The 13886-nt window shown below is 48.6% G+C and overlaps 1 protein-coding gene across 3 annotated transcripts in view; it reads right to left on the bottom strand.

Annotated features, from left to right (window-relative positions):
- The window catches only part of RNF123 (ring finger protein 123), a gene marked incomplete at both ends in the record, with an annotated part of 50272 nt that extends 41049 nt beyond the window's left edge, over positions 1–9223 (bottom strand). For 2 of the 3 annotated variants that reach the window (XM_080625690.1, XM_080625689.1), the window contains 10 exons: positions 558–664; positions 1246–1382; positions 2269–2336; positions 2854–2940; positions 3680–3765; positions 4090–4144; positions 5213–5310; positions 6128–6207; positions 8289–8373; positions 9142–9223. In XM_080625690.1, coding sequence (XP_080481816.1) covers positions 558–664; positions 1246–1382; positions 2269–2336; positions 2854–2940; positions 3680–3765; positions 4090–4144; positions 5213–5310; positions 6128–6207; positions 8289–8373; positions 9142–9223 — 885 coding nt within the window. The remainder of the gene's footprint in view (positions 1–557; positions 665–1245; positions 1383–2268; positions 2337–2853; positions 2941–3679; positions 3766–4089; positions 4145–5212; positions 5311–6127; positions 6208–8288; positions 8374–9141) is intronic. The other variant, XM_080625691.1, reaches the window with a different exon arrangement.
- Between the last annotated feature and the right edge of the window lie 4663 nt (positions 9224–13886).

A 13886-nucleotide genomic window follows, 5' to 3' on the forward strand; every position in this document is an offset into this window, starting at 1 on the left:
CACATGGATACACCTTGATAAGGTTTTTCCAAAACGGTTTTAAGTGTAGATGATTCCCAGTTCGTAAATGGGAATCCTTGCAGAGGAGATCAACCAGTAAAGCAGGTCTCCATTCAAGCCACAACCATAGCAGATGGCATAAACTGATCATCTCTCAAAGTCAACAGTGCTGCAGCCAAAACAATTCTCAAGGCAGACCTGCCAGAATTTCACCACATCACTAGGAAAGCAGTAAAAAGTTCAGAATATGAACAAGCTTCTCTCAAGGCTGCAAATTTAAATCCAGCAGTTCTGACCCTGACAAACACCACTTCTTGTATACTGGGAATGAAACCTCGCAGGACTGAGAACAGTAAAGCCCAGTATGATTTAAATTAAGTCCTGGAACTATTAGGAATCCCATTTTGTAAGCCAACATGCACAGCTTATGCAAAAGCATACAAACGTTTAGACTCCAGCTATGCGGAAACATCTGAGCTGTCGGCATGTGCTGAGAAGTGCAGAACCACATTTGCCAGTGTGGTGCCCCACAGTTCCACCTAGGAACAACAGCTTACTGTCACATCTATTCCAATATGGATCACATTCTTCAAGTAGCCTAGCAGCTTGTGAGCTTTCACCAGGTCTGCAGCAGGAGGATCTTGCAAAGGGCAGTAACCTTCCACTGGATAAGTAGGCAAGTGTTAAGGTAAAATGCAACCTGATCCTTTCAGGACTTCTTTTGTTAATGCAAGGAAAAGACTGAGTCTCTATTTTACTTTATATCCACACATGCCCCAGTCACAATTCAAACCTCAATGCCTTCTAAATGGATGGTAAGCCACAAGCTCTTAGCCTCATTTCCTCAATATTGCTAATACCATGTCAGAAGTCCCATATGTATGGGAAGTAGAAAAGACCAGTGGCCAAGAGGCTCAACAGTATTAGGGTTTCCAAAACTGGACACTGAGACCTTTGAGGGATCAGGGTGTCTGGGAACAGGCAGCCCCAGGCTGCAGCAGTGGTTGCTCATTCACAACTGAAAGCAAAGCTCATTTCAGAAGCTGTCAGGGACCAGCACTCATGTTTGTGTGCCCTGCAGTTCTGCTCCAGCTGAGGACTTATCTGGTTCTTGTCTCCATGACCCTGCTGTGCACACAAGTGCCAACAGAAGAAAGTGACCTGCAGTCAGGTACATATATTTTGCAGCCTCTAAAGATGGTCTCAGTACATGTTCTTCTCCCCTCAGACCTCCTCTCTGCACACATAAAGGATATCGGAGTGGACGGCTTCCAAAGTTAAAAGCCACGGATTCTTTGAATGAGAGACTGATGGCAGGGAAGTAAGCCATTCCAGCACCCCTCGTGATGTTATCAAAAGCAGTCCCCAGAGACATGCCATTCCTGAAAGAAGGAAAACCCACAATATTTTAGTCACAACAGGAGAGTTTTGAGGTCAACTGGGCAATCCAGGTATCTGTTTTCCCCTCCCAGCAACACGGCAACACAGACACACCAGTCAGTCATGCCTCCCATCACTCTTAATCTGGCACACATGCAAACAACACAGCTCTGCTGAGTAGCAGCCATGAGAAACACAGCAACACTCCTGTTTTCATACAGGCAGGCACTGGAGTCTGCACAATGTGCAGAGCCCATGAAGCTTCAAGGGCAACCCAAATCCTTACAAGATAACCAGCAGGTCGTTTGAAAGGCAGGTGAGATTTTTGGCCTCATTCATTTATGTTGGAGGAGATAGAACCATAATACTCTCAATCTACTCTTCTCTCAAAGATGACACGGAGCAACTAGTAGTTTTAAATTCCATTTGACTTGTCCAGGCTGTAGTTTACAGACAGGGAACAATTCTTATTCAGCCTGGCCTTTCCCATTGAGCATGGGAGCTGGAGGCTAGAGATTCATCAGACTTTCCACTGCTCCTTGTGAATCTAGGACAGGCAAGGTCTACAGCGACCACAAAAGCAATCAGTGTGGTTCAGCCAGCTGTAGTATTAAGCATCAAAAGAGATGCCCTCCCCTCCAAAATCCTAGCAAACTTTGTAGCTCGAACATCTTTCTGCCAAATGCTCCCACCTCAACTTAGGAGACTCAACAGCCCATTTAGATGGTTTCTGAATGTATGCAGAAAAGCAACAGGATGGAACTACCAAGGAACTTAAAGGGGAGAGGGCAGAAATGGGGCTCAGCAACCTGCTAAGCAGTGAGGAAACCTTGATGTTTCACACCACACAGACATCAACAAAGCAGGCAACTGGGCAAAAATGCTTACAAGCAGAAAGCAATGGTGCCCTCATCAAGGTCTATCAGACAGCTGACGATGTCTCCTGCTGCCCAAGACTGCAGTAAAGGGAGAGAAAAGGTTAAATATATACCCGGGGTGTTCCCACATGAAAAGACTGTCTGAAACACAACCAGTCCCATGAGTTTCAGGGTTGAAGAAGAGAGAGCTCCTTCTCACTCCAGTTCACAGAGAATTTTCTGAAAGCTGCAGGTAAGCCACTGATTGGGATCTTTTTCCCTCCAGCAACAGGAACATGCACAGGATCAAACACATATTTCTCCCAACACTGCATTATCCTCTGGTGTGCTACAGAGAACCAGAACCTTCCAGAGACCAACAGCAGCACTATGCTGGGAATCAGCCTGCTGAGGCTGCTAAACAAAGCACCCAGACAGCATGTCCAGCACCCCTAAAGTACAAACAAGTGCTGGCACTCAGCCTCTTAAAGAGCAGAGTAAAGCAGGAAGGGCAGCTTGAGGGCATTCCTCAATGCCCTGGAGAATCCAGTGAGCAGAAGCCACCTGCTTTCTTCTCCTTCCTCTGCATCCCGTTTCTGGGAGGACGGCTACTCACTTTGCCATAGTTGGTAGTAGTCACGTTCCACTTGCGCACCCTGTTTCCATCATATGCATATGAATCTGGTGTATCTCCAACTCCTTCCTGCACCAAAGTATCAAAGAGGAGACTCAGAACAGACCAAGCATGGGGGATCCCTCTTACCGCAAGGGCACCTTTAAGGAGGAGACCAGAGCAGCTGACAGCACGCATGTTCTACACCTGAGAAAAACCCTCATTCTATGTATAAATCCAGTGGCCTGTGATCTGTGGCTCAGAGAAATACACCACTTGCTACTCATTTTGGGGTCAGAAGAAGAGTACTGGCATCCTACACTTTCAATTTCTGCAAAAGCAGCCCAGAACAATGACCATCACCTCCTTTCTCATACGTTGCAGAGTGGCAAGTTAATGAAACTCTGCACCTGACATCCCTTCCCAGCACCAAACATACCAAGAGCTGGCCTGGGCCTGTCTCTCCTGAGCAAAAAAGCCCGCAGCACTAGCTGATGAGGGCCATCCCAAGAGCCTGGCTGCCAGCACTGCAGACCCGCACCCTCTCCAGAGATGATGCCAGCGGAAAGTCAACACTCCGTAGCTATGTGCAGCAAAAGCACAGCAACACACCCACTGTACAAGACTTTCACAGCCTGCACCACTCTGTGAACACAGACCAGAGTCTAATGAAGATTTCTAAAACAACAGATCTTGTATTTCTAGTATGTGTGCTGGGCACCACGTGCCAGCAGGGCAGAGCACAGCACCAATGCAACGCTCCACACTGACCTAAGAAGCAGTAGAGGAACAGAGAGCAACCCTGTGCCATGTGCAGCAGTTACACTACCTCCTGATTAAATTTGCAGTTGAGAGTACACCAGCCAATCTGCATGAGTCCCTGGGAGGAGATGAGCACCTCGTAAATCCATTTCCCTGAAAGAAAGAGATGCCACACAGTGAATCCCTGCTGCCTGGCTCATTGTCAGAGAAGCCAAACCTGATGTTGCTCCCACAGAAATAAACGTGATACTCAAAGGAGCTTCGGGACATCCCCAGCATGCCCCTCCCACCTCTTCGCTCCAGCATCACACAATCCTCCATCCTTCTGACTTCCTGGAAAAGCCAGCGGATGAGAGTGGTAAGAGAAGACTCAAGATCTGAAACACATTCAAGATTTCCTGAGCTGTCTAGTTGTGTAACTCTCCATACACTCTTCCCAGGGTCTTTTCTCAACACATAGCTGGTTTATCTCCTTACCTTTATACACGCACGTCGTGGCCCTGATGGACCCAAAGTTACTGTGGCCAATCACCTGGACCAACAAACAAAAGATATTTTGAAATCAGGCAAAAAGGTAGATGAAGAGTTATTCACAAGCACAGTGTAGGAAAGAGATGGGACATCTTCCCCATCCCAGCAGCTGTACTCAGAGCCCTGGGAAGACATCCAGGTCCTTCCCACAGCTCATCCATACTCAATGAGCTGCAGTGAAGCATGCAACATGGCAGCAGTACAAGGGCAATGTTGCGAAGGACAGGTTCCTAGTGAGATGTGACAGGTATTTGAAAGTGAATAATATATAGGAAAGACATCTGAAACCTGGACAACTTAGAAAAACTGTATAGATTCAGGGCATCCAGACTAAAAGCAAAGGAATGGCAGGTAATACAACAGATCATGAAGAAGAGATGAAGGTAGCAACAAGGAAATCACAGGCAAGTCAGTCTGATCCAGTGAGGGTAAATTCTAGGTACAGCCAAGGTAAGCTACAGCAGGCGGTTAAAGGGAAAAGGGAGATCATGGCAGCCTCCCCTGCTAGAAGTAAAAAGTGATACACTGGTTAAGGAGGGAATGAGCACAGGAACATGGGATGTGTGTCCTCAGTGAAGGGGTGAAAGGAGTGCAGAAATCGATCAAGTAGGAAAGGATTACACTCCAGTGGATTCTTTCCACTGATTTACTGCATCAGGAGCACCAGCTAAGGAGCAAGCAGCAAGCTAGTGGAAACAAAGGAGAAAGGACAGCCTCAGCTTCAGCCTCTAACCACCAGAAGAGAAGGAAGGAAGAGGCAGTCTGCTGAAAGTCTGGCAGGAAAGCTGGCTGCTGGCCTTTGCTTAGAGCAAGCTCTTCAGCGAGCCCTTGGACCAGGGTAAACTTTTCACTCCCTCGCAGCTCCACTCAGAGCTTGCTGAGATTTAGGGGTACTGATAGACCCAGAAGAGCTCGTTTCCTTCAGGATCCTGCAGCCTTCTGGGTAGACTCCATTTACCACACACTACAAAGCTAATGACAGGGATCTGTTATGAAGAACAAACCAAGAAACCCCAAGTGCTTTTAGTCTCACAAGACCATTTTCTGCTGCTCCCAGCACCACACTCACCCCAAGTAAGTCATCATCCACCAGCAGAAGCCCCTCAAAACCACTTGTGTGGTCCAACACCACAGTAGATGGACCAAGCCGGCCCTCTGCTACATGATCTGAAACAAGAGTTGCAGAAAAAACTCTTAGGGAAAGTTGTGCAGGATTTAGCAGTACAGCTGATGAGTGTCTCCAGCTAAACCTACAAGAGCACCTAGAGTCTGCTGCAGTGGAGGAAGACTAAACTAACATTACCCATGAGAACCTCTGGAAAGGAGACATCAGTGACATTTAAAAGGAGGTTTTCACAGCAACACACAAGGTCTTTGCTATGCAACAGGCAGGACATATGCTAAGTTTTCCACATGACACCAAAATCTTACTTTGGCAAAATTTAAAGACCAAACTAAACTCTGAGCCAAATGTTTCGCCAACATATCACACTTGATTGCAGCCAGCAAGAAAAGCTCTTTTTAGGAGAGGAGCCAGGTTGTATCGTGCCACATCCTGACTCATTCAGGGAAATGGATGCTAGCAAAAATACAGGCAACAGCCTGAGGCCTAAAGGGAGTACTTACAATGGAGACCAATATGTACAATTGTCAACAAGCCTCTGCATTTCCCACTGAGGAAAGCACTGCATGTTCCTGGTCACAGCAACGGCTCTGAATGTCATTATCAGTGAAATACCTTCAACATTTGCTCCCAAACTGCTTTTCCAGGCATTTTCACCTGAAAATATGCCTCCTGCTTCCACCAGCAGACTCGCTCCAAGGATGGCTGATGAGCCCCTCATAGGCAGGATTTAAAGGTAAATTAGAGCACAGGAGAGCAGAACAAGGCTCACTCAGGGAACTGCCTTTCATGATACAACTTGTCCTCCCAATTAAGCAGCACAAGCAGAAAGCACAAAACCAGACACTCGGTGTCTCCTACCTCGACTGTCTTCAGAGCCACTCTTCTCTGCTAACAACCGGTCAAGGTGCTCCTGCAGGTTTTGGAACGTCAGGTGCTTTCTGGGGAATACACATGCACAGGAGCTATTCAGAAAACTCTGTCTCCAAGTTTTAAAGAGTTGCAGCCCACACACATGTGTCCACACAGTCCTGTGCTGTGAGACACAAACTGGGAAGTTCCATCGATCTGTATTTCTTGTGATGAATCAGAGGAATTTGCTGCTCACCACGCCGGGGCAATAAATGAACCAAGGACTCAATATAGCGGGAACAAGCAAAGTAGCTAAGAAAGGATCTTAGAGTCTTCAGTGTGCTCAGGAGTATTTTGTGGCAGTAAGAAAGCATGCTTTGACAACAGCCAGAACGATTTTGTTTGCATACTGAGAATTCTCTCATGCACTCTCTCTGGGCCACTACTTTAGAGTACTTTCTCATACTGCCCTCCTCTAGTTCTCTCTCTTCAAGGCTAGTTCACTTAGCTGTTCCTTGTACAAGAGCGATCCCAGACACCTGACTTGCTCTCACCCTTCCTCCAAACCCCTGCAGCATTAAAATACCCTTTTGGATCTGGCAAGATCAAAATGACATGGTACTTGAGATGAGGGTAAACCACAAATTTATTCATGATGATTCTCCTTATCCCTTTCCTAACAATTCCTGACTTCCTACTTTCTTTTTCTGACAGTATGTCATCCCAATCTCACTCCACTGCAGTAAAAATCAGCCCAGGGCTCACCATTTTATTCACAATGTTGAGGCTGCTCCCCTTTCAATACATCACTTTGCACTTCCATCTGTGGAACAATGTCCCACTTCTGCAGGACTAGAGCTTTTCCTAAGACTGTGATGAGAGACCCTTTCAAAGCCTGATGGATGTGAGGATGCACAGAAGTGGAATCAAAAAATCAGTTTAGCTTGGCATGAGAGAGGGTGCTTTCAGCGGAGCAGATTCATCAGAAGCTAGCATGGAGCAGGAGTTCTGGCAGCAGAAGAGACAGCCAGAGAGATGTCTGCAGTGAGCTCCTCTGTGAGGAATTTAGGCCTCTGAAGACAAGATGTCATACCATAAAATTTCTCTCATATGGCAAATGTTATTTCAAGACCTATTTGACTGCTACTGGCCTTTCTACCAAATAGCCAAGTCTAGGCAATAGGCTGGAAGGAAGAAAGGAAAGAAAAAAGAGAAAGACCAATCCAACAGACTATCAGTTCTGAGCTTTCAAGGCATTAATCGCCAGGGAAAGAAATTCAAAATACTGAAAACCAAAACACTCAGGCAGATGGAATATTCCAAGGTATGCTGGCAGGAGAGCTCGTGGCAAACCCCTGCCATAAGCCTCACTCTCCAAGAGTGGAGAATGCCAACAGCTATTTTTAGCAGCTCCGAGCTCACATTTGAGCTGGCAGTACTAAGTATAGCTCCTGGAATGTGAGCCCAGCCACTCTGCAGCACAGCTAACCAGCAGGAACAACAGGCCTACCTTGCTCGGCCACAGTCACACCTGCCCTGAACCTGTCTGACTTGTCTCGGGCAAAGCAGCTAAATGCAAGGGAAATTTTTTCTCATCCAAAGCTACAAGTTTCTGGGCTACAAGGTAAAGGAGAACTGAAAACAAATAAAAGAAAACAGACACTAAACAGGAATTTTGTGGTTCTTTTCCTTTGCTGACTCCTAATAATAAAAGTACCAACAGTTCCACAGCTCGAGAAATGCGTGGTATTCCATATATCAGTAATAGCTTTGAGTTCAGTTTACAGGGCACTGACAACCTGTTTTTCTTTCCTGTACCTAGAGCCTGGGCATTTGGTACTTCCTTACAAGTAAAGAGAGAACAGAAACAATCAGGTGAATGCCTATGTGCCTGTTTATCTCAGGAAAATTGCCTAGTGATTTTATGTATGGGTTGGGGTTTTTTTTCCATGCAGAAACAAATCTAAAGAATCCTTCCTAGTAAGCCCCGCAATTTGAAAAAGCCATTAAGAGACGAGACCCAAGGGTCATTTCTTTTCCTTGGTGCTGCCACGCTCATAACAAAGATCACTGTGTGGCACTAAAATACCTTTCCTTCCACCACTGTGCTGTATATAGCTGGGCACTGATACAGCATCACTTGCCATCTAGTGAATGAGAACTCCAATACCTGTAAGCAGCTGCAGGCTGGTTCCCATCAGCATTGGTAAAGATGCAATGCAGGTAATCATTCAGCAGCCTGCTGTTCACGATCCCTTGTGAAAAACATGAAGGAAACAAGCTTAGGGAGGCAGGAGGGAAACTCAAACATTAGTTTCACTTATAAGCAAGAAACTGGTAACTATGGGAAAATCATATTCAAGTTTGCAGATAACACAGTGGAAAACACAGCTTCAGGAAGTCAGTTCTCATCTCACTGTCTTCACCAGCAGCCCTGGAGTCAGCATTTATGGGGTGCATCTCCTCAACAAGGGCTCTTTCCAATTTGAGCTGCTCTACAATAGCAAATGGGAGGCTGTAAGTTGGTCCCCACAGGTGGAACTACATCCTCAGGAATCCCACTGGTGCAACAGTGCCCTCAAATTCGTGGTCTCCTTTGACAGATTTGTGGTCTCATAAGCACAATTCTGATGGATTGGTGAGTCCAAGAGAAAACAGACTGCCTAGTATGTATCAAAATTTCCCAGAAAAGGATTAATCTGAGAACTTGACAAGCTGGTCATCCTGGAAGGGGAACTCCCAAAACCAGATGGACGAAGGCAGGCAACAACACATTCTCCAGCCTCACAAGGCAGGACTGTGTGTCAAAGAAACGGCACTGTGACATGACTTTTTGAAGTCCTTGTTACTACAGGAATGTCTCTCCTGAAATCTCAGTTCAAGAACTTACTCAATTTCAGCTTCACTACACCTCCCATCAGCAAGGTAACTGCAATTGGAAGGCAGCTGATCTCAAGTGAGGCAAGGGCCGCTCACCGGGTCCACAGCGGTCCTGCTTTTACCTGGCACTTACAGGCTCATACCTGTGACCTTGGACTTCTCTGGCTCGGTGCTCAGCCTATAGTTCTTCCTCGAGAAAGAAGTCCCAGCACCTTTTGATGTCATTCTACACAGGCACCACTCCCAGAGTGGACGTAAGACAGACAGACACCACGAACAGAACTGGCTGAGGAGGATGCTGCCTTTAGTCTTCTTCCTTTCTTGGATGCTGATGTACCTGGATTTAACAGCAGGGGTAAGACAAAAGATAGCCAAAGTCTTTGCACTGACAACATCATACAGGAGCCCAAAGCCAACTAACTGTCAACCCTGCCCTCAGCCCCACCCATCCAACAACCCAAAATCTTCTCAAAGCAGAACAAGGTATGAAGCCACACTCCAGACAACAACACAGACCTGACTCCAACCATGGGCACAGGCAGAACCAGGCCAGAAACAGGCAACCTCTGCACCAAGGTTGAGCCAGAAGCACTGAGCCAGCACAGGGCCGCAGCTACCACCGCTGCCAAACACCACCACAACTGGCCACCGTATCGCACTGCTACTCATGTCCTGATGAGACACCTCTGCCTTCCTCTCCCACTCTCTATTAAGAGAGACACATGCACCTGGTTAATCTTCTGTTTAACAGATAGATTATTCCGCTACCCAAAACAGAGAGAGAGGGAGAAGGAATGAGACAAATGCAGATCATAGAATCATAGAATCACAGACTGGTTTGGGTTAGAAGGGACCTTAAAGCTCATCCAGTTCCAACCTTCTGCCACGGACAGGGACACCTCACACTAGACCAGGCTGCTCCAAGACCCGTCCAACCTGGCCTTGAACACTGCCAGGGATGGGGCATTTATCACTGCTCTTGGCAACCTGACCCAGTGCCTCACCACCCTCACAGTAAAGATCTGCTTCCTTATACCTAACTCGATACCAGCTGGATGAACTGGACTACAAGACAATGCCATTAACTACAAAACCAAAGGCCCAGCTGATGCTTTTATATGGACAAAAGCAGATGCTGGTAGAAATACACAGAAGCATTTACAGCTGAAAACCTACCATGAGACTAAAGATTCATGACCCTTCCTGGTATCACGGGAATGCAAAGAAAGCTATCAGAGCTGATCTGACATCATGCGTCAGGACAGAATAAATTCAAGGTGCTAGTTCCGTTCAGCTTCAAAAGGTTACGTTACACCCCTCTCCTGGTCCTGACTGCCCCAGCAGCCGACCATCACGGGAAGTCTCTCGATCACTAGACAGCTGCTGACAAAACGCTTAGTGGCACGCAGACCAACAGGAAGATGCAACAGGAGCAAAGGCTGCCACAATTAAAGGCTTGCTGGCAATCTCAAACAGAACTGAAGCTAAGGTGAACCCAAGAAATGTTAGTGAACTTGTCAAGTGACAAAAGTACCACGGCGGCACCACTGGCAGAAGATTGCTTGAGTTTCAGCTAGACCCAGGAAAGGAATTACCGAAGCCCCTTTCCTCAGGGCCACCACAGCATCCAACAGTGCAGCAGCACTGCCGAGCGTCCCTTCTGTGGCACTGTCAAGGCTATACAGGAGCAAAGCAAATACCAGCCTGGATCAACAGCCCTGACTGATGGGCATCAGAGACTCAAAACAAGCAAAAGAACAATTAAACTATAAACAGAAACACATCATTTAATACTAAAGCAGAGTAGACAGTACAACGTGTGCTATCCTATAAGTACTTTAAATGTGACAGATGTGATTTCACCTCTGTCAGGACAAGTTAAAAACACCTGAGGGGTAGCAAGGAGTGCCCTCAGCTTTTCCCAAGGGCAGCTGATCCAGTACTCACGCTGTTCACACAGCCTGAATGCCCAGGCAGAGAGCAAATCATGGCCACACTGGCACCGTATGAGGTGCATTCCTGGCACTGCTGCACTTCCAGGGTTTGGGTTTCTTTTGGCTGGAACAGAAGCTTGTTTCAACAGCTCAGAGAAAGGGCAGATTGGGGGAACACACATTAGAGATATGTACAGTTCACAAAACCATCCCCGGCAGCTCCAGCAAAGACATCCAGCTCTGAGCCTGGCCGCAGGTTAAACTCCCTTCTCTGGGCAACAAACAGAAAGCAGTTTCCAGCAGGAGGCCACAATACACAACACAGGGAAAGCCAGACCTTAAGACGGGGGCAGGTGAGGAGGCTAAGAAGCTGGGCCAGAAAACACAGCTTTGTCCGGCAGCTGGTGACCGAGGCCTCCCACTCTCGCAGGGCAGAGGGAAGAAGCCACCCGGTAGCCTGCTCGGAAACCTGCTCCGTGTAAACTACAAGCTCTGTGGCACTCCCAGCCTGGCAGCACCCCCGAACCACAAATACCGGGCAGTGGTGGCCAAAGCCACTTTAAACCGACTCTAAACCCAGGAACATCCCGCAGACGGCAGCACCCCTGAAGGCTGCGGCATGCTGCAAGCCCAGCAACACCCCCAAACCTAGAGACACCCCTAAACCTGGCAGCCGGCAGCCACAGACACCCCTCAGACCCGGCAGAACTCCCCATGCCCACAAACACACACTCACGATCCGGGGGAGCCCCCACACCTGCTGACAACCTCCGAAGCCAGAAATTATGCCCCCCCCCCCAACACCGGACAGCCCTCGAGATCGGCCGGAACCCGAGACACGCGGCTGCAAGAGCAGCCCCAGGGCGGGCCCAGTGGGGACCCGCAATGCCGGGGATAGGTACAGGCGCAGGGGGATAGGAAAGGGGCAGGCCCGCTGGCCGTCCCACTCACCACCAGCCCCGCCGCGGCAACCCCGCCGCAACGCGGCTCTACGGCAAGCCGCGAGGGCCGTGCCGTGCGGACGGGCGGGCGGAGCACACGTTGCCGGGAGACGGGAGGCCGCGCTGGGCGAGCCGCGGTGTGGAAGGTGTTGAGGGCTCAAGGGCAGAGGCCGTGTAACGGGACAGGATGCGGACTTGCAGCAGAAAACGGAGCCGGCTGCGGGGCTGCCGAGGCCCGAAGCCCACGGCCAAGGCGCTGGGCAGCCAGCCAAGGGCAACCAGCGAAGAGGGAGGTCTGGGGAAGGCGCTGCTGATACCCGGGTAGAGGACAACGCTCTGGGCCGAGTCCCTGATGCTGCCACTTGAGGAAAGCAGAGGAGCAGGAGGAGGAAGCCAACCAAGGAGCCTGGAATCTCCCAGTCCAGAGATGAAGGGCCACCTTTATTGTGCCTGTGGAGAGGGATCAGAGTGGTTGCTCAGAGATGAAACATGGTTGGTCCCACTGAGGTGTCCAAGCAATGTGTTGGGAGTTTGGGCCCGATGTTGGGAGTGGGAGTTGACTCACACCCACTTGGGCCTAGTGGGGATGGGGCTGTGTGGGGAGTGCAGGCGATAAGATTTGCATGAAGAACAGTTTGGGAATGAGCTCTGAGGCCTTGGTGCTTTGACAAGCCCTGGGGCGATGAGTTGGTGCATGTAAGGCCAGAGGATGTGGGGGTTGTGAGAGGGTCTGCAACATTGTGATTGGACTGTTTACCTCGAGAGTTTTACAAGGGCCAGTGAGATAGAACGTTGTATGTACGTGCAGGTTCGGAAAGTACCGAACAAGGGGATAAAAAGGGCTTGGAGGTAATAAACAAGGATTTGAGTCTTTGCATCAACTTGAGTCCGTGTCGTGAAATGCCACAAAGGGCATCCAGCGTGGGGCATGAAAACCAGCTAGTTGTCGATCCGGTGCCGTGGCTCAGCTGGACTGCTTGCTGAAAGTAAGCAAAGGTGTACGCTGGAAGGAAACGAATTCAAACCGTACGGATTGCCTCTCACAGGATGGGGGTAAGCGGCTGAGAATTATGGGGTCTGCTTTAACAAAAGAGCAGGGAAATGTTCTAGAAGTTTTTGCTATGATTTTTAAGCAGTATGGGAAAAAAGTTGACAAGGAAGAATTGAAACGTATCCTTCTCTGGGCATCAAAAGTCGATCCATCTGTTAATTCCACTAATATTTATACTCCAGAGATATGGGACAAAATTGGTGTTAATTTTGTGGGACTGTGCTACAAACAATGATAAAGTTGCCGCCACTTTATTGAGCCCGTGGCGAGTTATTTCTGAAACTTTAAAACTTCATGCCGGCTCACAAGCACAGGGGGCAGAAGCGGCACCTTCGGCTCCCTTACCACCGCCCTCTTTGTTGGACTCTGCCGTGAGATCAAAAAAATCAGTCTGCTTTTGTTGCTCCTGTGGTTCTTCCGCCTGATACTTCTGATGATGACCTGGATGGTCTTTTAGACCTGGGGCCTATGGATCCGGAAAAGGAGCCTGATTTATACCCTCCAGATCCTTATGACAAATGGGCAGCTGTAAAGGGAGAAGTGAGATGGGTGGGGCATGCAGATGTGTTGAGTGCTTTCCCAGTGGTGTATGTGCCGGATCAAGACCCGTGGTGGGAAGGTCTCTCGTGTGCAAAGCATTCGACACTGTCCCACACAACATCCTTGTCTCTAAATTGGAGAAAAAACAATTTGATGGGTGGACCACTTGGTGGATAAAGAGCTGGCTGGATGGCCACACGCAAAGAGTTGTGGTCAATGGCTCAGTATCTGACTGGAGACCGGTAATGAGTGGTGTCCCTCAGGGATTGGTGTTGGGACCAGTCTCGTTCAACATCTTTGTCGGTGTCGTGGACAGTGGGATTGAGTGCGCCCTCAGCAAGTTTGCCGATGACACCAAACTGTGTGGTTCGGTTGATACACCGGAGGGAAGGGATGCCATCCAGAGGGACCTTGACATACTT

Source organism: Psittacula echo, assembly GCF_963264785.1.
Source record: "Psittacula echo genome assembly, chromosome: 9".
Taxonomy (NCBI): domain Eukaryota; kingdom Metazoa; phylum Chordata; class Aves; order Psittaciformes; family Psittacidae; genus Psittacula; species Psittacula echo.